Here is a 23,027-nt window from a genome sequence, read left to right as displayed (position 1 = left end):
TAAGCATTATTGTTTTACAGTCATAACGTTTATTACTTTTTAATGCCATATATGTTTCAGCGACCATGAATTGTTGGCTGCAGTTTTGGACAAGTTTTTTAAAATGTATAGTCACTTCTCAGTGATCTGTTAATGTATGGGTCTAAAGACCCATATTACCTGAAGTAGCAGATAGTGTCAAATTCACTTGATTTGATCATCAGAGTGCACTATGCAGATGTGTGTATGTGTGTACAGGTGAGCTTTTCCGCAGAAGAATGTTTTTCCAAATCAGTTTGCTGGGAGAAATAGTATCATTAATTATTATCTCCTGATTTCCTATCAGATGGGCATTCTAGAGGGAGGGCAGACCTACTGATCTTGGGCACCATAGGGGTGATAAAAATGAAGAGCTTGTCCATGATCAAACATATTTTGTGAACAAGCCACAGATGATAACATTATTATGTCAACAGTTAAGAATATCCCAGATAGCACGAGCCACAGCATTTTACATTGCTAACCTCTCTGCTTCCTCAAAACACTTTCTCCCCTTGGCCTCTGTAGCATAGAACTCTTTTAGTATTCCTCATACTTCTCAGACCCTTTGGAGGTCCTAAATGCTTATTTTAGCCCAATCCTCCTTTCACTCAACTCCCTCCACCTGGGTGACCAAATTCAAACCCATCGCTTCAGTTACCGCTTCTATGCAGATAACCCAGAAATCCAGCTTGACCTCTTCAACAAGTTCCAGATCTGTGTGTCCAATTTACTTGATATCTTTCGTATCTCCGAGGCAATTCAAAGTTAGCATAACCAGAACCAAACTCATGATGTCCCCTCTTCTCACTGACCTACAACCCAGCATGTTGCATGGGGCAGACAGATAGGATTTTTTGGCACCTCACTTTTTGTGTTTTTCCCACATAATCCACAGTCAAGTCCCCTCTTAAATGTCTCTCAGGGCTTCCCTGGTGGCGCAGTGGTTGAGAATCTGCCTGCCAATGCAGGGGACACGGGTTCGAGCCCTGGTCTGGGAAGATCCCACATGCCGCGGAGCAACTGGGCCCGTGAGCCACAATTACTGAGCCTGCACGTCTGGAGCCTGTGCTCCGCAACAAGAGAGGCCGCGATAGTGAGAGGCCCGCGCACCGCGATGAAGAGTGGCCCCCGCTTGCCGCAACTAGAGAAAGCCCTCGCACAGAAACGAAGACCCAACACAGACATAAATAAATTAATTAAAAAAAAAAAAAATGAAGTTCATTTAAAAAAAAAAAAAATGTCTCTCAAATTCATCCACATCTTTCCGTCTTCACTACCAACTTCCTGTTCACAGTTCTCATCACCTCACACCTGGATCATTGTGTTAGCTTTCTCCAGTGGTCTTGCTGCTTCCATCCTTGTCCTCCTAGAATCTGTTTTGCTATGGAGTCTTTTGAATTTCCTAAGTAGACAATTATAACATCTGTAAATGTGGAAAGCTTTGTTTCTCTCTTTCTTTCTTCTCTCTTTCAAATCCTTTTTCTCCCTGTCTTACTGCATTGGCTAGGATTCTAGACCAATGTTGAATAAAAATGGTGGTATATATTATGTATTAGATTTAAAAAATATTTTAGATGTCTTTTATCAGTTTAAGGTAGTTCTTTTCTATCACTAATTTGATAATAATGTTCATCATGAAGCAGTATTACATTTTATTGTGATCACTGATGTTTTGAACTTATTTATATCATTTTAGATGTGCATCTTCCCCAACACTCTGATTTTTCTTTCCTCTTTTTCCTTCTTTTTTTGGATTGTCTTCAATTTTTTCACTCTCTTTTTGCCTTTAATAGTTTGAAAGTTACATTTTATATCCAGTTCTATTAGTGGCTACTTAGGTATTCTATCATACATATTTAACTTAATAAAATCTAAAGTTAGTATCTTTACAGTCCTTCTGGAAAATAAAGGATTTTAGAAGACACTTTCACTTCCTTCTTAAATATTATGCTATAATTGTGCAGTATTTCAGTTTTGCCTTTTTCGATAATTCCGCAAATTAGACATTATTATTGTTTTAAGCAGTTGGTATTTGTTTATATGATTTTACCAATAAAAGTTTATCAACACTACTAAAACTAAACTTAAAAGTTTAAACTTAAAGTTAAAAGTGGTTAAAGTGGTAAATTTCATGTTATCTTTTTTATCACAGTGAAAAAAAAGGTATCACTTCTCCTGTCATCTTTGACCGTCCGTATTTGTTTTTCTTCTCCTTGAAGTAAATCGTTTATTATTAACTGCAGGAAGTTTACTGGTAGAGTTGCTAGAGTCTCTCTGATTTTATTCTGAAACTTGGAAGGGGGTTTCCCTGGATATAGACTTCTAGCTCTTTTTTTCACTGTGATCGGCTGTTAAGGTTAGCTGCCAGTCTTACTGTTGTTCCTTTATAGGCATTCTGTTTTTTTCTCCCTGGCAGCTTTTAAGATCATCTCTTTGTCTTTGGTATTCTGCATTTCTCTATGTTGTACTTAAGAATGAGTTTGTTTATATAGCTAGAAGTTAGTTTTCCTGGATCTGGAGTTTGGTATTTTTAATACCAGTTCTATAAAATTTCTCATTCATCATTCTTTTTAATTTTTGCATTTTCCCCTTATATTCTGTTATCTCTCTGAAATGTCAGTTATTGTATGTTAGACCTCATATTCTCCATGTCTCATAAACTCTCATATTTTCTATCTTTTGGTTTTTGGGGTTCATTCTGGCTAATTTCTTTCAACCTATTTTCCGGCTTACCAGTTTCCCTCTTAACTACATCTAATATGCTGTTTGATTCATTGAATGAGATTTTTTATTTTAATCATTATATTATTTATTTTCAGAAATTCCATTGAGTTCTTATTCAGATATAATTTTTTTAACTTTTTTTTGTTTCTTGATTGTATTTTCAAACATCCTTTCTATATTTTGAAGCACATTAAGTATGAGATTTTATATTCTTTGCTGGATAACTCCAATAGGGGGATTCTTTGTGAGGCTGATTCTGCTGTTTCTGTTTTGGATGACCTTGAGTCCTTGTGCATTTTGTTGTTATTATTATTTTTTAAAGCTTATTTCCCTTTCAACTTTATCAGTTCTTGTGTATTTTTAGTCTTGAATTAAAGTTTTTTATTTTCTTCCAGAGAAAATCAGAATTTCCTTCCATTGTTCACGTGGGGGTCACTAACAACCAGAGACCTCTTTAAGTTAAAATTTCTCTTTGTGGATCGAAGTGAGGCACATGAATTTGGAAAAAAACAAAAACAAACAAAACCACAAACAAACAAAATCCAGGTGAGGACTGGCTTGTGGTTAAGAAATCTCAGTGGAGATGTGTTTTCCTTCTTCACCCAGCACCAAGTTTTCTTTCATGCAGTAGATTTATTTCTCACCCTCCTTTATAGGAAGGTATAACAATTTGGGGTATCAGCTTACTGCAAGTGTCTCCAATATGCAGGCCCCAGGATTGATCTCATTCTTTCTCTTCCCCAAGCAGTTAACTTCAGTAGTTGTGGCATGTGGGCTTCAGGAGTTGTGGCTTGCAGGCCCCAGTAGTTGTGGCTTGCGGGCTCTAGAGCGCAGGCTCAGTAGTTGTGGCACATGGGCTTAGTTGCTCCGCGGCATGTGGGATCTTCCCAGACCAGGGCTCAAACCCGTGTCCCCTGCATTGGCAGGTGGATTCTTAACCACTGTGCCACCAGGGAAGCCCTGGGAGTCATTTTTATTGAGAGGTTTTCTAGGGCACTGTGTCCACCACAATGTCAGAAGTGGAAGTCTTTACACTTCACTGCAGCCAGAATGATCTTTCCACACTTCAGGTCTGATTGAGGTGCTCACCTTCTTAAAATCCTCTAATTTCTTCTCATTGCTCTTAGGATGAAGGTAAAACTTCACGTGACCTGCGAGGGTCCGGTCCTGGCTGCCCGCCAGCCTCTTTTCACCCGGCTTACCCAGATTCTCTCCACTCCAGATTCAGGGGCCTTCATTCAGTCCCTCTGACCCACTCGGCTCCCTTCTGCTGCAGGGCCCATGTGCTTGCTGACCTGTGGATGGAATGGCCTTTCTTCTCCTTTTCTCCTAGTTCTTTCTTATTCTCCTTTCCTGGGTCACCTCAAGCATCACTCCCTCAGAGAACCTATCCCTGTATTTTCTGGCTAGGTCAAATCTCTTTAAATTCTTATTGCCCACGTATTTTGTCTTTCAAGTATGTATCACAAATAAATATTTGTTGAGCACCTATTATACATCAATTACTGTGCTATCAAGGAATTTGGAGAGAGAAATAAAAATTGACACCCAAATACATATCATAGCTGCCATTTTACATATTTAGGGGTTGATTTTTGTTTCTCCTTATAAATTCCTTGATAGCACAATGATTGGTGCATAGTAGGTGATCAACAAATATTTATTAGTTGAAGTAATTATCTAATGGAAACCTTAAACACAACTGCTCAAGCCAAGTAAAAGTGTCCTTTTCCTAGACTTTAGAGAGTCCATTATTTATTAGTTTTCCCTTCCCTCGTCCCTCATGGCTTGCTCTCTGTGTTTGGTTTTAAACCAGGTACTCACAGCTGGGTCATCAAGGTCTGGTGACTGAAATGCAGCCCTGGGTTTTAAAGCTCACCTCTTTGGATCAGGACCCCTCTTCTGTGATGAACATTTCCTCTTCTGATATGATTTAATGTGGTAATCTGGTGCCTCCTCCATTGTAATACATGTTAGAAGGTGGCCTCTCCCAAACCCCAGAAACCAGTAGAGAGCCTGTTGAGGGCCCTGCCCGGGAGCTTTGGTCTGCTACACACACTGCATGTCCTGCTTCTCTGAACCTGGAACTGTGCCATTTTTCATTTTGGAGGTATCCATGGGGCAGGAGGAATGTGTGCCTTGTAACTAATTCACAGGTCGTCCCAGGCCTGGAAATCTAATTTCCCTCTGAGCATACAGCTTCTAAAAGGCCTGTAACTCAGCATTTATTCTGCCTTACATTAAGCATCAACACATTGTATACCTGTCCCAGGCACACTGAGCCCTAAAACTTGGTCCTTCTTTTTAAGCCCTTGACTTGATAATGAACGTTTCTGTGTCGTTGAAGCATTTGTCTAGTGGTCAAGGTTTTGGTTTGCATTAGCGATCAAGTGTTTACCCGACAAATATTTATTGAGTAGCCACTAGACCACTTTGCTAAGCACTGGAAATACGACAATGAATTGGAGAGACTCAAGCCTAGTCGTGGGATTTTTAGTCTAGGTGGGAAGGGAGTCATTAAGCAGGTAGTCATGTGGGCGCATATGAAATTAAGAGACATGTGTGTGTGAGGTGCCTTGAGAGCATGTAACAAGGAGATCATATCTCATCATGAAGTCAGGGAGGTGTCCTGGAGGAAGTGCCATCTGTGACCTGAGTGATGAGTAGGAGTTGGCAGGTAAAGAGGAGGAGGGTGTAACTGGTGAAAAGAAAGCTGGAGGGAGGTCCCTGAGACAGTAGAGAACTTGACTCAGTTGAGCTGTGGAAAGGCAGAAGTGACTGGAATTCAGTGATGGAGGGATTAGAGTAGCAGTAGATTGCCTGGAGGAACAGGAAGAGACAGATCTTGATGATCCTTGAAGGTCAGGCCATGGCATTTAGACAATATCCTGAGGGAAACTGGGAGCTATACTGACTTTTTTTTTTTTTTTTAAGTGTAGTTGATTTACAATATTGTGTTGATTTCAGGTGTATAGCAGAGTGATTCGGTTATACATATATATATATATATATATATATATGTATATCTCTGTATTCTTTTTCAGTTCTTTTCCATTATAGTTTATTACAAGATATTGAATATAGTTCCCTGTGCTATACAGTAAAAAAAAAAAAAAAAAATAAGGGATTATGAACAAGTGAATGGTATGATCACATTTGTGTTTTTAAAATGGTCCCTCTGGCCAATGTGTAGAAAATGGATTGAAAGGAAGTAAGAGTGAAGGAAGGGAGGTGGTTCAGAAACCTCTACAGGTGAGAGGTGATGGGGACTTGGATGAAGATGGTGCCGATGAGGATGAAGGATAGTAAATGGCTTTGGTGACTGTAGTTAACAATACTGTATCATGTACTGGAAAGTTGCTAACAGAGTATGTCTTAGATGTTCTCAACACACACACACACACACACACACACAATTGTAATTTTGTGAGGTGATGGATGTGTTAACCACCCTTATTGTGGTAATGCTTCTGCAACATATACTTGTATCACATTATTACGTTGTACACCTTAAACTTACACAGTATCATATGTTAATTATATCTCAATAAAGCTGGAAAAAAATGGTTTGGGTAGGTGGAATTAATGGGGCTTGATGACTGAATGACCCTCAGGCTCTTCAAGATCCACCCCTACTTACCCCAGGCTCTGGCTTGGGCAGCTGTGAGGCCATGTCATGCTGGGGAACTCTGCAGTGTGAGCAGGCTTGGTCTTGGATGATTGTCATACCCCATCCTGACTCTTTGAGAGTAGAAGCCAATCAGGAATCCTGGAGGTTTCCCTCAATGATAATGTGGTCTACTTAGAGATGAGGGACCGAGCGCCCAGAGTGATGTGACCTGCTAAAGGTGACAACACAACAATGGTGCTGACATCTGTTCTAGAATTCAGTCCGGGGACACAGACCACTGGTCTTTCTGCCACACTGCCCTCTCCTGGCAACTTCTCTGGCCCTCAGCCATCCTACCACTCTACTGACGTTTCCAGTAATGCAAACCTTACCGTGTTTGGACTCGACACTTCCTCAGGTGTTCCCAGATTTCAAAACAAAAGAGTTTTACTGCACATGCATTTTTCAAACCAGCACCATTATTAAAGAAAATGTTAAAAATTCTATTTAATTCTACACACCAAATGTCAAGGCTCTCAGTGGAACAAGATCATGTAGCCCGGGGTTACTTATACTTCTCGGGAAACCACAGGCTGAAAGGGCAAAGTTTAGACGGTTTTGGCATGACCACCGTTTAGAGTGATACTGACTGGACATTTCTTAGGCAAGTGTTTCTCTAATTGCACTCCATGCCAAGAACCAGGAAGCAGGTGAGAAGTCAACATCTTGATTCTATGATTGTAGAGGGAAAACTGCCTCCAGTTGTATGGTCTCGAGCTAGACCTCCTGGCTCCAGCTCTAGTTCCCGTGATGAGAATGAGAGAGTTTAGGAAAGACCCTGGAGAAAAGGATTGTTGTAGAAGGGAACTGGAGGCCAAGAAACATTCACTCCCCACCCCCACCCTCCAAAAAAGAGTAGAAAGATCTTTTTAAAATTAAAGGCAATATTTACTTGTTATAAAATCAGAATATAATATAAAAGTGTATAAGGGGACTGTTGACACAATCCCTTTTCTAAGAGGTAGTGAAACGATCAATTTAATGTACAGATTTTACAAAGTGTGTAGGTGCGTGTATGTGTGTGCATATGTGTGTAATCATTCTGCAACTTAATTTTTTTCTGTTATGATGCAGAGAATATTATGCTTAGTAAAATAATTAAGAGAAAGACAAATACTATATGTTATCACTTACATGTAGAATCTACAAAATATATGAATGAATGTATTTGCAAAACAGGAGCAGACTTACAGATATAGAAAACGAACTTGTGGTTACCAAAGGGGAGAGGGAAGGGGGGGAGGGACAAATTAGGGGTATGAGATTAACAGGTACAACTACTATATATAAAATAGATAAGAAGCAAGGATATACTGTATAGCACAGAGAACTATACCCATTGTCTTGTAATAACCTTTAATGGAGTATAATTTGCAAAAATACTGAATCATTATGCCGTACACCTGAAACTAAGCCGATATTGTAAATCAACTACACTTCAATAAAATTAAAAAAAAGATATCAAGGACACCTCCCAGGTCATTAAAAAACTAAAGGAAGAAATGGTAAGAGAAGCAGTCAAGACCTAATTTCTTTTTAGTACCTAAACTTTTTAGACCAACTTGGCCTGAAGAGAAAGAGCTGGAGGGACTTCGCTGAGTATTAGCTTCTCTTTCAAGTAGATGATGTAATCTATATTTTTCTCTATATGTCTTGAAACCGTGGAAGTGTGTGTGTGTGTGTGTGTGTATGTGTGTGTTTCTATCCTTAGGAACATTGTTTTGGGAACACTCAATTTCTACTTATATTGAGGGAAAAGACCCTGAATACCATTTTTCATGCTAATGGAGAAATTTACCTAAGTGCAGACTTAGGCAATTTAGTTCTTCCTGCCAAATTACATAAAGGTTGCCGCTCCTCTCAGTAGAATGAAGGATGACACGGCGCACACCACACTCTATTCATAACTTAGCTTTTGCCTGCATTTTATGACCTACTTACTATTAATTTATTATACAGGGTTGCCATATTTTAAAAGTAAAGTGAATGTTCTAGATGGATTGTTTTTCTTTCATTTCTTCCATATTGTTAACTTCTATTTTTTTTTTATTTAAGCTGTTTACACTTCTACCTGAGGCAGTTTTTCTCCAGTGATTGCATTAATTTTTGTGCGTTCATTCTAGACATTTTTCAAAACAGGATACCCACACGTTGAGTTTGCCTTTTTTTCCCTCTCATCTACAGATCTTTCTTCCCTGGGGTGATTTACAGGAAGAAGACTGTTTAGTGAAACTTCTTTGCAGTTTGCCCTAAGGGGCAATCCCACCTCAAACGTCAGATTCTGGAGAAGTAACAGCTCAAGTAGAAATAATTTTGTCAATTACAAAAGGATTGGCACCAGGAACTGGTCTGAGGCCTGCCTGTGGACTGCTGGTAGTATTCAATTCAATCAAGTCTTCATGAAATACTCTCTGGCCACCAGAGCTGCCTGCCAATTCACACTGGCAACTTTGTAGTTATCCTAGCCCTTCCTTATATAGTTCCTTTCTTTTTTTTTTTAAAAGAAATTCACGTTCTTTTATTTATTTATTTATGACTGTGTTGAGTCTTCGTTTCTGTGCGAGGGCTTTCTCCAGCCGCGGCAAGTGGGGACCACTCTTCATCGCGGTGCGCGGGCCTCCCACCATTGCGGCCTCTCTTATTGCGGAGCACAGGCTCCAGACGCGCAGGCTCAGTAATCGTGGCTCACGGGCCCAGTTGCTCCGCGGCATGTGGGATCCTCCCAGAACAGGGCTCGAACCCGTGTCCCCTGCATTGGCAGGCAGACTCCCAACCACTGCGCCACCAGGGAAGCCCCTATAGTTCCTTTCTAATAGGGTACAACTTTACTCTTTCTCTTCTGAGAATAACTCCTTACATTTCAACTTCGTTACCCTTCAAATGAAATTTTCTCTGGCCACTGTTGAGCTGGGCAGCTCACTCCAGGCTCATTGCACCAAAATTCCATGTCTAATGCAATTTCTGATTCATTTCAGGTCCATAGACCTTGGTGGTGGGAGAGGGGGTGGCGATGGTGACGATGACCACGTGGGGAAGAGCGGAACCAGAGAGGGGACCCTCTCTTTCATGACCCCTTTCCAGCCCTATTGCTGTGATTTAAATGTGCCTGCTGAGTGCACTGAAGGGTTTCTTTCTATAAGTAGGATCGATAAATGCAAGGATGATTTTCAGACAGACTCAGCTCCTGGTTTGGCTACAGTTATTCTTTATCCCAAATGGTGGGGATGTGGAGAGAGAGAGACAACGAGACAGAGACAAGAGATAGAAAGAGACACAGAGACACACAGACAGAGACAGAGAGGTAATAGAGAGGTAGGTAGGTTCTGGTCTTAGACTGCTGTGAATTTTCCAGAGTAATTGCTCTTCTGAAACCACGAATGGCTTAATGGTTCTCTTTGTAAAGTCACTAATTTACACCTCCTGTAATAGAGCAAATTATTGGCTCAGGGGTGGGAATACCAGCCAAGTAACCGTGGATTTAGAGCCTGAAGAGAAAAAGGTGAGAGCTAGCCATCTCACTTCCCTACACAGTTGCAGAATATCATCCCAGGGGCAAATGATGCTTTCCTACCCACCTGACTTGTTCCGGCCCTGGTGATCTGCTCTTACTTTGCTCTGCTCCACGAGGCAGTATATTGTTTAGTGGTTGAGGGAGTGAAATTTGCAGCTGGACACTCCTCGGCTCGAAATCCTGACTCTGCCATTTACTAGCTGGGTGAACTTGTGCGGTTAGCATAGTGCCTGGTGCCTAGTGAATGCTTAGTAAGTAGCAGCTGTTAACAGTATTAGTTGTCTTAGTGGTAAAAGTTATGATAAAAAAATAAAGGTGGTAGAGCTGAAGATGACTATTAATACCATCCTCACGATGTTGTTTAGGTACCGTTAGAATTAGCTGAACTGCTATGAGTTCTTTGGATTCCTAAGACATTTCTGTATAGCCACATTGAAGGTGCTGAAGTTCATTCATTTAATAATTTATCATTTGTTGATGCGTTTGCTTAAAACTCACTTTTGCTGTTCCATGCCTATTGCTAGACGTGGGGATATTATGACAAAATAGGCTTGATCTCTGCCTGCATGGAGCTTATACTCCAGTGGAGAAGACAGGCAAGTAAGTGGTGATGATAAAGAATGAAGTATTCTAACAGGGAAGCCTCAGGCATTGTGACAGTCTGCATTAAATGCTGTGTGCAGTGCATATCATTCATCTAAGGAAATTCACTGGGTAAGTGGTCTCCCTTCTACAGTATTTCTCATGTCCTGGCATCACTGGGCGCACAAAAGTATCTTGACTTGTATGGCAAGGTAACAAAGTGGTGTGGTGAGATCTCATTACTTAAGTAATTTTGCTCAGTTCCCTGTAAGATCGTGGAGACATTTAAAATAGAGTTTTCATTTTTAAAAGCTTCCAGTGAATCTGGTCTTGCTCCCAGGCACCTGTGAAATGAGTCAGGTGTGTGTCTTGCCAAGAGCAAATTTAGGCAAAAGATGTGACCAGGTAAGGGAGACAGAGGCAAGCCAGGCCCAGGTCTAATCCTGGGGGCCTTTCCAGGACTTCTGGGAGGAAGGAGGGAGGTGGGGGACAGGCTGTGGCGGTGGCATGGGAGGGGGGCGAGGTGCTGAGGGCTGAGAGGGGCCTTCAGGTAGGTGGCTCACCGAGGTCAGTGTCAGCGGAGCCCCTGCTCCCTCCTCTCAGCTTCCATTCCCCTTGTTCATGCCTCTTTAATTTGTTTTCTTTTCTCATATGTAAGATGTAGATAATAAGAGCCCCTATCAAATGAGCTAATCCATGTGAAGAACTGAGCACAGTGCCTGAACCTTAGGAATCACTCAACAATAATATTAAACTTTTATTGTTCAGCTTTTCTCGCTACACGGCAATATATGATTTACCTATCGGTTTGCCTCATGACTTCTTGGGGATAGGGACTGAGTCTTACTCCTATTTACCTCCACTGCAGTGCCTGGCATACAGTGGGTGCTCAATAAATGGCCGTTGCTTTTATGAAGTGGCTGATTTCTTCCTCCTAAGACTTTAGAAAGCAAAACGGAGTGGATCCAGAAGAAAACAGTGGTACTATATAACAATAGCTAATATTTATTGAGTGTTAATTTTGCACCAGGCACTGTGCTGACTGCTTTACATGCATTATTTTAAAGTAGGACAACAGTGTGGGGCTAGTACCATTTTACTAGTGAGAAAACTGAGCCTTCTAGAGATGAAGAAATTTAGGCAAGATCACCCAACTGACAGGTGTCACAGCAGGGTTTGGAAGCTACACAGTCTTACTTAAATGTCTGTGTTGCCTCCAAGAGGTGGGTAGGAAATCAGGAGGATGCCTGGGAATGTGGCTCAGGGGAGCTGGAAGTGGCCGAGGTATGAGGTATAGAAATGTAAAGGGGCCGGTACTCAGGAAACCCTCCACCCTGGATTCTAAGGTGAATCTTCCTCCTGGCTTTCTGCAGCCTGAGGTTGCCTTGGTTCGATTCTGCTTTCCTGGGCTGCTGGCCTGAGGTTGGCGTCTCCGTTTTCAGCTGAGGCTTTATGTACCTGCACGGAGAAGGTGGTGCAAGGCATTGTCCACTCCATGTGGGGCCCCACTTGCATTTAGTGAGTGCTCAGCTGTGCACAGTGTCTCCTTAATGAATCACGTGCCAGCCGAGCATCGCTATATTTATCCTAGCCCTGGGAGCTGAGTGCCTGCCGTGGTTGGACTTGCATGTCCCAGAACAGCGCCTCGCAGGTTGTTCCGGTTGTTCTTGTGGTCAGGGCCTTTGGGCCCTTCAGTAATTCGTCCCCTGGCAGAATCAGCTGTTTTCTAGGTGCTCTGAAGCCAGAAAAAATGTTTGCCTCCTGAAGCTATATACAGAGAACAAGTGTTAAAGAAGGACCTTGAAACTACATCTGCTGTGCCCTTGACTTCAAGGCCACGTTTAAAGCCTTTCAGATAGACAAGACATTATTTTTCTTTTTTCCTTATGCTTCTCAGGGGAGGTCCCATGGTGCTGAATGCCCTCCCCACCCCGCAACCGCCATCAGTTTATTTCTTCCACATAATCTAAAGACTTTATGTATTTTTTTTTTCCTTAGTCACTCCTTCTAAGAAATATTCCTTTTATTTACGTACACTCAGATCAGAGAGTTTGCCAGTATGATCACTTCTGTGCTTAGGAATCAACAACAAGAATTACTGATATTTACTTAACACTTATTAAGTGCCAGCTATAGTACTAAGCAGTTGAGATGCATTATCTCATTTTTTTCACCTTAAAATAACCCTTCGAATGAGCATTATATCTCTGTTTTATCAACAAGGAAGGTAAGATTCGGAGATGTAATTTGTCTGAGGCCAAACAGCCAGTCTATGGAGGAGTCCAGCTAGACAGCAAAGCTCTTTACACTAAATAGTTTTTTGCTTCCTTTCTTCTTCCCAACTGTAGTCATTTTCTTCAACTGTTCTTCCCATTCCCACCAAATAAAAGCCCAGGCTTAAAAATCAACACACACACACACACACACACACACACAATTGATAAGACTGCAACGATTTTGCTTAATGATGTAGTCAACTGTAAAACGCAAGCCATTTCCGCAACAGAATTTTTACCCTCTATAAAACTTCAGCAGGTATAGAATGTATTTCCTTCCCTTGACTAGAGTGTGGTGTTAAGGTACTTAAATTGTGACGTGAATACCAGGGAGCAGCTTGTATTCCCAGGGAGGCAGGTACCCCAGTCTTGGCCTCATAAGATCTGTGTCACGTGTGCTGCGCTGTTAGGTTCTCAGAGCGTAGAAGGAGAAGAATACTGAGTTCTGGGTCTACCTATGCCACTGGTGCAGTCTGTGACCTAGAGCAAATCACATGTCTTGCTGGTAGAAATTAAGTTCAGTTTCCTAAGTTTAAATTTGAGTGGAAAGCCTCGACTTGATTTTACAGCCTAAAAGTCTCTTTTCCTTCCCACCTCAGTCAAATAACCTTTAAAAGATGGTAATGAAGCCGAGTCAGCTCCGCACTCAGGCCCTCAGTCTCTTCGTCTGTACAACAGGAAGCATGGACCCAGTGCTCACTGGCGTTCCCAGCAGCTCTTGGTTTAGAACCCCAGGGAGCTGCAGGAAGAAGCCCGTCTCACCCTGCAGAGTTCTGACTGGACAGGAGTTTCAACGAATCCAACCAGGGCTAGTCTATGCAAAAAAAAAAAAAGGGAGTTTATTGGAGGGATATTTGTGCAGCTTATAAAATCCAAGAAGAGTTAAATAACCAGACACAGGGATGTCAAGAACCAGGGTAGCCTCAAAGATCTCTTCAGCAGGAGTTCATGAACTTTCCTCCTGGAGCACTGCCTTAAGATGACTCCCAACAAAGCCCATTTCTGTGTTTCTCTGTTAAGAATGATGAATTCCAGGGAGGGAGCTGCCATGGGACCATTCAGTTATGGGAGGTGGGCTGGGGGTTGGGGGGTGGGTAGGGTCACCAGCAGGAGAAAGCTCCTGGAGACCATTTTTGTTGGCAGTACCAGTGGTTCCCAAGAAGAGGACCTGGTGGGATCCCCTCCGCCCACCCCCCAAGCCACACACACATATGGCCACAAGTATACAAATAAGTATGCCATACAGAGAAAGTCCATACATGGTAAATAATGATGTAAATAATGATGAGTTCACCATGGGCAGCCACATCTGGGTGTTAAATGTGGGAGGGAGACACCATAGACCAGGAACAGGAATTACGATGTCGCTTATTACATGTTTTCAGGCAGCTGTGGCTAGAGGAAAGAGCAAGGGATTTCAAGGCAAAGGCCCTGGAGGTTGGACCATCCATTAGCTTAGCTTTGGGCACAAAGAAAAGCTCACAGCACCGTCTCACAGGGAAAGCATCACCACTTTGAATTCAGACCCTCCCTTCCTCCCTGCCAGACCTGGTCTCGTCTTTTCCACTTTGATGGGATTTGGGGAAGTCTCAACCTACTGAGAGTTTTTTATGTCTTTATCTGTGTAATACTCCAACAATTAACAACAGCAAGACAATGGCTAGCATTTACCAGGGCCCAGCGTGTGCCAAGCACGTCCCATGTGAGCTGGGCTCCTCATAATCCCTGGACACAGGGCTGTTACAGCCTGCATTTGCAGGTGAGAAACTGAGGCTTATAGGAATTAAGAGAGGTAGTAAAGCGTTGAGCACAGTGGTCTACGAAATGATTGAGAGGGCGGGCTCAGGAGCCGATGGCCAGGTTTGAATTCTGGCTCCAACACTTAGTGGTGCAGAGTCCTTAGGCATGTTGCTTAAGTCACCAATCTGTAAAATGGGGTTAAGGATGGGGCCCCCTACCGTGGTGTGGTAATGAGGGTATGTGATTTAATAATACAGACAGTGCCTGGGGCAGAGTGATACTCTGTGATGTTTGCTGTTATTTATAAGGTCTTCAGTTAGTACTGGGCAGAGTGGAGATTGGAACCCAGGCTGACTCCAAAACACATCGTCTATGGCAGAACATCTCTGTGTTCAGGACTGAGTGGTGTAGGAGAGGGGAGAAGGGAAGAGGAGAAGGAGGAATGGGACGGGTGGGGACAGAGAAGGAGAGAAGGCTTAGGACTCCTGGCTCCTCTCACAGCCTTGTCTCTATGACCTTGAAGTAGATACCCAGAAAGTCAGCAGCAATTTCCGGATCCCTGTAATGGATTGAAACATCTGGCATTGACTTCCCCTTAAGCTTTTTACTTCAGGAGGCTTCAGGAAGGGGCTACTTAGGAAAAAAGAAGAGAAGGAGACACAGAGAGTGACTGAGACAGAAGAAAGAGAGATGAAGTCAAAGAGAGAGAGAGAAAAGCAGAGGTACACCTAGAGACTGACAGAGAGACAAAGTGAATGATACTCAGAAGAAGAAAAACAGAGAGACACACACTTAAAGACAGAGGAAAGAGGTAGAAGAGAAGCAGAAAGAAAAGAGGGGCGAGAGCATGGGTGGGGGATTGAGTGGAGACAGCGCTGAGGTGGCCGTGATGGACCGCTCGACCAGTGATTGATGGAGCAAATACACCCCGTAAGTGTGTCGGCGTTTTATCTGCGGAAAGCACCTTCACTGCAGCTGGCAGTTCAGTGGTGTCTGTCTGTGTAGGGCTGTGACAGGACACCCTCTTTATCTGAATGGGAGACAGAAGCACCCTTCTCTGTGTTTCACCCAGGATGCCACAGATGAGGCTGCAGAGTTTTCACCCGTCGGCAATAAAAGCTTGTTTGGAGAGGCCTTGGGCTGAACGACACTCCAAGGCTGGGCCACGAGGGCACTGAGACTCAAGGGCCTGGAGACTGATTTTATACAAGGGGATGGTTTCTATAAAAAGTCACATGTATATATTAGACAGACCTTGAAAATCTCTGCAAGAATATCCATCCTTAATGGTTGCTAATTTTATGATAGAATTAATGAGGAGTCTCACTTCATAAGTAATGCATTTTTTTTTTTTTTTTTTTTACAATATCAATGTAGGGCCTTTATAATCAGAGGCAAAAAAGTTTAAAATTAGGTATCAAGTACACTCCTGAAATAAGAGGGCAGGGAAAATGACGGCCCCTGATGTGGAACAGACACAACTGTATTCATCCGACAAGCGGGCAGTGGCTAAGGGGAAGTGTATTTGAAAATATTTCTCCTTGATGCTTCCAAGATACTTTGAAAATCTGATGACCACAGTCTCCCTCTGATTCTTGCAGAAGGATGAAATTATTAAGGTCCCCTCAGCTTGGATGAGTTTCATTCCTTTGAGGTCCTTCAGGGTTTAAAAAAGGCAGGAAGGGGCGGTTTATTATGCCGAGTCAGTTTATTATGCTGAGTCAGTTGGATGGTACCTGTTCTGTGTGTGGACCTGGGTTTCCCCTGAGTGGCTTACGCGAGCAGCGACTGCGGAATCAACCCCCATCCCCTTAAGTCCCTATCTCCACCCCTGTCTCTTTTCAATTTCAAATGAAGTTTGTGGCTGGCACACACTTTCAAAGGTATTGCCTGTTGGCTTGAGAAATGACTCAGATGTGTCTTCTTTCAGGCTTTACGAAGGCAAGGAACAGATGGAGTTTGAAGAATCCATGAGACGGCTCTTTGAATCCATCAACAACTTGATGAAAAGTCAATATAAAACAACCATCCTTTTGCAGGTTGGTTTACACTACCAAAGAAAAAAAATCTGTCTTTTCTCTTGGTCATCTGATAGATAACAGCATGGTGAGATAATGTCTACTTCTGCTTGAATACGCAGCCGTGTGTTAATTGAAGGCCTGGGCTGGCCCTGTGGTGTAAGGATCGTGAACACCAAGGGCTCCTCGGAGCAGGAGATGGCATATTTATTGTTCGTTTCCCATGAAGGTAGTGGTGCCTCTTCTTAAATAACTCTGAAGCTTTTGCTCCCTGGAAGGAAGTAGGTCAAACCTGATCCACTTCCAGTGGTGAGAGTAGTTAAGTTGGCAGTCTCTTAAATCGTCCACTTTTTATTCTCCACACCGTAAACTGAGCTCCCCTTTTGGGGTGAGAATCTCCTCAATAAACAAGAGATACTTTGGAGAAAATGGGTCCTCTAATTTAGTGGTCCATGACCTACAAACTCTGTAAATTTTTGAGAAACCTTGAGGTCTAACCCCATGTTTGAGAATGAGTTTAGCAGCCAAGAGGCTGAGTGAAGAGGCTGTTTCAGGAAGACTTTCTAACTTTCACAGCATTTATTCACAGGTGTTCAGGAAGGGCCGCCTCATGGGTTAGGGAGAAGAAAACCCAAACACATTGATTTAAACCAGTGAGTTAATGCAGAGTACTTCCTCTTCTTTTGATCAGAGTTTTCTTTTTAATTGCTAATTTAAATACTCACTAGCTAGCTATGCCTGGGGTTGCCCAGCCTCTGGTTAGAATGAATGAGGTACTAGTTCAGCCAGAATGCAGGTGAGGAGGCAAAGGCAGAAGTCTGTCTGGGGAGCGTTTGCTGCTAACATGATGGATTCCAAACTTTGCATATTAAAATCACTTGAGGATCTTGAATAAATTCTGATGACTGACTACCACCAGCAAACATTCTAATTTAGTTAGTATGGAGTGTGACCAGGGAAAAGGGAGTCTAAAAATCTCCCAACTTGATTTTAGTATGAAGCAAAGTTTGGGAATCACTCTGCTAATAGCTTCCTTAGAGGGGAGCTTTGTCTTGTTCATCTTTGTATCCTCAGCACCTAGAACAGTCCTAATACCTAGTTGTTGCTTGATAAATACCTGTTGAATGAATAACCCTCGGAATAGGTGTTAAGATCTCCGTTTTATAGATAAGGAAATTGAAGGGCTCCTGTGCACTAAGGGGTGTAGCTGGGATCCAGATCTCTTTCTGCCTGGCTCTAAAACCATGCTCTGAGCTGCTATATTACACTGTTCTTTATCGTACACATTTAGCACCTACTGGGGATATGGTTGTTTTCTCTGAAATGAGTTGGGACTGCAGTCTTACAGTTTTCACCTTCTCTTCCCTCTTGCTAGTCTTTTTTTTTTTAAGTCTTCCCTCTCCCTCAAACCCTCATCATTTCAAAGCAAAGGGAATAACGGGAGCAGGGGGCAGCATGAAGACATATGACAAGAGCCAGAGCCTGTCACCCTGGAGGCAGAGTGATTTCCACACCTCTTCACACTGATATCACACTGGAAGCAGCTGATTTCCAGGGAGAGGCCACACAGTGTTAGGATATCCAGTGAGAGCTGAGGATGCCCGGCTGCAGTGAGAGAGGCTGTGGCATTGCATCAGGTCTGAAACAGGCTCCAAGGAAGCTGAAGTGTGAGGGAGCAGAAACGATGGACAAACAGAGGAAGCCGGTTGGTGGGGAGGAAAACGGAGTAGATGCCCCAGAGAAGCAGAGGTGCCAGGAGAGAGACCGCACGACCTTGAGAAAGACAAGGGAATAAGCCATCCTAGAGCCACCCTTTCCAATTTCAGCACCTCTTTCCCTGTGATGAACTACAGGTATTTGGGGGGAAGGAATAAAGGGCAGAGGGAACAAGAAGGTAGGGAAAGAAAGGAGGAAAAAAAGAAGGAAGCAAGGAAGCAGAAAGATGAGCCAGGAGAATTTCTGGTCCTGAGGAGACCTGGGTCAACAGAATGTTCTTCTTGATCAGCAGTATGATTTTACCCTGGATTTAACTTCTCAGTGTCTCTGTTTCCTCATCTATAAAACTTCACTGTTTGGATCAGATAAACATTGTCTGCAAAAGAGCCAATTATAAAATGCTATGAAAATGCTGAGAGCTAATAGGATTATTATGGCTTTGGCATGAGTCAATAAGAACCCAGGTTCTTATTGTCTGGGTAACTGTGTTAGAAATGTCTTGTTTTCCAGGTTATGCTGGTTTCTCCTTATGGATTTCTACCCTGAAGTCATGGAAAGGGACTTTGTCTCTTTTTAAATTTACTTTAAGGGTCAAATTTAGCTTCTAGGAGTTACATAAAATCAGTGATGCTTTCCATCTATTCCTGTGGTTGTTGAAAAGTTGTCAAAGAAGAATGTAAAGTCATATTCAAATACAGAGAGCACTACCATTTGAAAAAAACTGAATGCTGTTTTAGGGTGCCAGGAATGGGCCGATGAGGGGAAAGGAGTCAAGGCCATTTGATGTTAGCAAACCCCACACAAGAGATCTTCTGCAGACTTTGACATTTGCTGCAGGAGAAAGAGCTTTGGATTTCGAGCCAGAGGCATCTGGGTGGGAAATGGGGCATGCACCCTTGGGCACGTAACACTGGGCAAATCATTTCAGTTTCCGGGGCCTCGTTTATCCTTTTATAAAATAGGAAGTCTAATTTAGAGGATTATTGAGAGGATTAAATAAAGTAATGCATGTAAAGCTTGGTATGTAAAAAGCCTGTTACATAGTTCCATTTAAATAATTTTTAGTCATTTATATCTCTCCCTCCTTTACCTCATCGTAAAGCAGAAGCCTTGAGGGCATTTTCCTAGAGTGGAATCTGGAAGGGAATATTTGTATTTCTAACCCTGTCACATGAAGCCGAACAGTGTTGGGACATCCATTTATTCTGTTAGATCAAGAAACAGATATAAATTTCAAGGAGGATAAACTCACAAGAACTGACTCCATGAAAAATAAAAAAGGAAGGGAAAGTTTCACCGGTGAAATACTACAACGTGACTGTAGTCTTGATTCTGAGCCTGCATGGGGTACAGGAGGAAAGAGTGCTGTGATCTATTAGTAATGTCTGCCATAAGTTTTGGGTGAGAGCATGGAGTAAGAATGCCCATGACTGACATTCCTAGTCCAAACTTTCTACTTCCAGCTGGGTAGTGGCTTAGGTGGAAACCCTAATTCATGCCTGCCTCAGTCCAGAGTAAAGCCTATCTGGTTCAATCTCAGCTTTGCCCATTGTGAGTTTTTGGGCCCAAGCAAGTTATTTCTCAATGTCTGAGGCTCATCTGGCTTTTGTGAATTGCTTTCTGTGGTTTTCCTAATTGTTCAGAGCTGGCCTGGCAGTAGCTCACACAAAACTATGGAGAATTTAAAGCTAGCCATCCAAAGAGGGTAGAGGGAGCATTAAAAACACGTTCCACTGATTGAGTACTTACCGTGTGTCAGGCATGAAGCTGAGCTTTCACACGCAGTGTTTTTAATCCTGCCAAAGGTCTGCAAGGATTCGCTGTCTTCAGTGTCCACAGAAGGCTCATAACGTTAAATAATTCATCCTAAATTATACCTATTCATAGTGGTGAAGCTAGGATTTCCATCCACCCAGCTCTTCTAACTCCAAAGTTAGTATTCTTCTCTAAGCCACAAAGAATGGGTATGGCCAGGGATTTCCACATGTTTTCAAGAATGGGCCATATGCTCAGAAGTCCCCACGTGTGCCAGCCCTGTGAATATTGTTGATAAAACTGATGGCAGAATGAGACAGTCAACACCAGACAGTTGTGAATTGGATGTAGCTCAAATGTGAGTAATAGCCATTTGGTGACGTTGTGCAGACCCATTAGACCCATTCTCCTTTAGGTCATGATTCTTTATAATTCTCCAATTTGATGGTATGAGTGGAAATAAATAAGCAACTCATAATTGTATGATATGCTCCCTTGGCCACTATGATTGCCACACATGATTGCTAATATAGCCACTAGAGTGTCCAGGAGTGCAGGGGGCTCTGTCTTTTATATCTCCAGTATCTGAAACAGTGGCTGTCACATAGTGGGTACTTGAATATCTTTCGGCTGAGTGAATGAAAGAATGAATACTAGTTTGCACTATTTTATGTTTTAGCATTTATTATGTGTCACATGCTAAGCTAAAAGCTTTACATATACTGTTAGCTTATTTGATTTTTATAACAACCACCTTATTAGGCAAATACTCTTCTTATCTCTACTTTACAGATGAGGAAGTGGAGGCTTAGAGAGATTGAGTAACTTAACCACAGCTGAGAAGTGGCAGGTCTGGGACTTGAATCCAGGCTGTGTAAGCCCAGAGTTTGAGTTCCTAATCACCACCAAGCAAAGTATGGTTTCAATTAAAGAGCCGAGTCTTCAGGCAAAATGCTAGGTGGCTAAGCAATAAGCAACATAAACAACAGTACAGATGGGCAGATGTCTGGTCTGTAGTTATGAAGTCAAGCTAATTAAGGAGGCCTCTTTCTTTCCTCTCTTTTCATTGTTAATTGTTGTAAAACATCCAGATGTCTGAAGTAAGGGAAGAAGGTGGTTCATTGATAAGTGGCCTACAGGCTTCCCCCAGAGGTAGGAGAGGTGAGACTCATATTTAACAGCAAGAGCTGGAGTTTGATCTCAAGTTGTTAAATGATTCTTTACTGTCCCCTTCTTAACCACCTACCCCATACTTAAGGTCAGTACTTGGGAATGTTGGATTTATGGAGGGTAGGATGAAATTTTGTTCCAATGAGGTGCTGCAGTCCCATTGATAGCTCATATTTTTCATTTAATCGTCACATCAACCCTATAAAGTAGGTGACTTTATTCCCTTCATTCTCCTGATGAGGAAACTGGAGCATAGAGAGTTAACTTCCCCAAGGACACTCACATAAAAGGGACCCACCTGGAGTTGAACTTGGCCTCTTCAGCCAGCCATTTTAAACACTGAATTCTCCTGCCTCATGCCAAGACTCAGGGGCCAGCACACTGTTGGGTTACAGAAAGCACAGAGACATACATATCCCAGAACCTGTTGATCCCTCTTCCCTTCCCTTTCACTGAAAGACCAGTGACAAGGGTGAATGTCTGGGGAGAGTGGATGTATTTTCCTCAGGGACAGCTTAGCATCTATAAGGAAGCTGCTGCTTCTGATCAACTGTGGTGAATCCCTGTAACAGTGTTTGTCTAGTTTCCATGGACCTTGACTGTCCATTACTTGGCTAAAATAAAAGGGTTGAAAATTGATGGGATGGGAATATTGTCAGAGCTCTTGAATGAAGAAGATGTCTAGTGTTCTCGTATAACCTTGCATCATTGCAGGATGTGTTCTTTTGGGCCAGAAGTCTGTGTCTCCTGGCACCAATACTGTGCAGTCTTGGTTAGAATGAAAAAGAGAGGGTGGGGGGAGATAAGGAACCCTGAAAACACGTAGAAGACAAATCCCCTTTGAGTTTGAGGGAGTACAATTGTGTGGTTTTGATTTTTGTTGCTATTTTTAAACATTTGTTGTGTGCTAGCAGCCCAGGATTATCAGCTCTGGTGAAGTCCATCTGGATAGCAATCATTTCAAGTGTTTTCCTGCGACTTCTCTTAGGGCCAGTAAAATCACTATTCCTTGATTTGGGTCTGGCTCTCTTCTTGTGGCCTGTACCTGGCTTCTGGCAGAGGGGCTTGGAATTGACGATTCATCTAGGAAATTCACTCGGTGCCACATTATAAACTAATTACTGAGATGGAAAATGTTTTCCTGGTGGCCATTCTTGCAACCCTCATATATGTGGTGAAGAGGATTCTTAACTTAAGGCATATCAGAAAAACTGTACCTTCTTTCAAAAGCCATTCTCCTAAAGGGGAGATGTTTCTTTATCTACCTCCTCCCCCACTTCAGCCTTGTCTCCTGTATTAAAACCTCCGCACTTACCAAGATGGAAACTTTTCCTAAAGCAGGGTAGGCAGTAGCAGAGCATACTGGTCTGAAGCCAGTTGGACAGAATCAGGTACATATCTTTGCTATGTATGTGGCTTATTAGCTATGTGGCTTCTGGCAAGTTATTTTTACCTCTCTGTGCTATCATTTTCCTCACTGGTAAAGTGGGATGACAGTGTCTATTCATAGAGCAGTTGTAAAAATAAAATGAGATCATGCATCTATAAAGTTTCCAATAATGGTTTGCTATTTTGATTAGTATATTTTAATCCTAATATATACACATGTATATGTGTATATATATATGCACATACACACCTACGTAAAAACATCTGTTTGTTTCTCTTAAATATTATATATGATATAGGGGTATACACTATGGGATGAAAGTAATAACACAGCAATATAAGTTTATGTGCAGTAGTAGTATTAATGAGAGTAAAGATAATAACAACAGTAGAGCAGCGCAGTTCGCAGGAGGCCAACAGGTCTAGAAAGCCAAGCTGTTTCTAGTCCCAGACCT

At 42.3% G+C, this 23,027-nt stretch overlaps 1 protein-coding gene across 1 annotated transcript in view; it reads left to right on the top strand.

The window, feature by feature from the left end:
• Window positions 1–23,027, top strand: part of DOCK2 (dedicator of cytokinesis 2) — a 418,212-nt gene that overhangs the window by 86,430 nt on the left and 308,755 nt on the right. The window contains exon 23 of the mRNA XM_036849002.1: window positions 16,455–16,563. Coding sequence (XP_036704897.1) covers window positions 16,455–16,563 — 109 coding nt within the window. The remainder of the gene's footprint in view (window positions 1–16,454; window positions 16,564–23,027) is intronic.

Source organism: Balaenoptera musculus, chromosome 3 (genome assembly GCF_009873245.2).
Source record: "Balaenoptera musculus isolate JJ_BM4_2016_0621 chromosome 3, mBalMus1.pri.v3, whole genome shotgun sequence".
Taxonomy (NCBI): Eukaryota; Metazoa; Chordata; class Mammalia; order Artiodactyla; family Balaenopteridae; genus Balaenoptera; species Balaenoptera musculus.
This window is presented reverse-complemented; position numbering and strand designations above follow the sequence as displayed.